General features: G+C 26.6%; 1 protein-coding gene across 1 annotated transcript in view; it reads left to right on the top strand.

The window, feature by feature from the left end:
* Nucleotides 587-1,321, top strand: part of LOC107634138 (cytochrome P450 71A1-like) — a 3,324-nt gene continuing 2,589 nt past the window's right edge. The window contains exon 1 of the mRNA XM_016337715.2: nucleotides 587-1,109. Within this exon, the coding sequence (XP_016193201.1) occupies nucleotides 603-1,109 (507 nt within the window). The 5' untranslated portion in view covers nucleotides 587-602. The remainder of the gene's footprint in view (nucleotides 1,110-1,321) is intronic.

The following is a 1,321-nucleotide window of genomic DNA, read 5'->3' as shown; positions in this document are numbered from 1 at the left end:
ATCGGGGTTATCATACTTAGTATACATTATTAAAAATTTTATGATACATTCCAAATTTAAAATCAATTTTTATACCTTTTTAAGAAAACCAACTATAATTATTTAGTTGTGGCGAGACTGCATAATCAAAATGTGATAAATTACTACTCGATGACAATTTTCTAAAGTGCTTTGAGAAAATACTTTAGGATTTTGAATTTATTAAATAAAATTTTATGCAAAATTATTTTGTATTGATTTTAAAAAAATTTTATCATTAGAATTGATATTGGTTAAAATTATAATTTTTTATCAATAAATTCATAAAATTATTTATTATAATTTAGCTATACTTTTTAAGTGCAGGTAAAATTATTCATAAACACCATAAACGCCGTAATTATATAAAGACATCTAGAAATTACACATGTTTATGTGTACATTTATTAAAATTAGTTATTAAAATTAGTTATTAATATAAAATATATATTAAAAATAAATAAACAATATATATTTATATACAAATATATAATGTACTAATTTTGGAATATAAATAATATTTTTATTATGTATATATATTACCTCGTTGCACCATAATACTTGCCACATGAAGTTGAGAAATAATGGAACTTGTCTCAGTTCTAAAGCAATTGTCAAATGAGGAAAACTCAACTCTTTACGTATCAATATTATTTGGCATCGTTATCATCACTATCTTCTTGTTTCTTAATTTCACAAGGAAAAAAAACAATCAAAACCTTCCTCCATGCCCACCAAAGCTACCTTTCATTGGAAATCTTCATCAACTAGGAACACTTCCACACCGTTCCTTCCATGAGCTCTCCAAAAAGCATGGCCCTCTAATGTTGTTGGAGTTGGGACAAGTCCCAACTCTAGTGGTTTCGTCTGCAGACGTGGCCAAAGAAATCATCAAGAATCATGATGTTGTTTTCTCCGATAGGCCCCAAACTACGGCTGCAAATATTTTTACCTATGGATGTAAGGATGTGGGTTTTGCACCGTATGGTGAAGAGTGGAGACAAAAAAGAAAAATTTGTGTTCTTGAACTTTTAAGCGTCAAAAGAGTTTGTTCTTTTTGCTTTGTTCGTGAACAAGAGGTTGCCGAACTGGTTAGTAGACAAATAATTATATTTTTAACATATTTCCTCGTGTAAAATTATTTTTTTAGCATAAAATGTAATTTATGTTTAGATTAATAAAGATCATTTTAAATTTTTATACACATATTCATGTTAGTCATCATTAGTAGAATTTTTTATTTTGCAAATTAATAAATTCAACTATAATTAACATATTTCTGTCACCAGTGATTATATTTATA

This window comes from Arachis ipaensis, chromosome B03 (genome assembly GCF_000816755.2).
Source record: "Arachis ipaensis cultivar K30076 chromosome B03, Araip1.1, whole genome shotgun sequence".
Taxonomy (NCBI): Eukaryota; Viridiplantae; Streptophyta; class Magnoliopsida; order Fabales; family Fabaceae; genus Arachis; species Arachis ipaensis.
The sequence above is the reverse complement of the archived record's forward strand: the minus strand, read 5'-3'. Positions and strand labels throughout refer to the sequence as shown.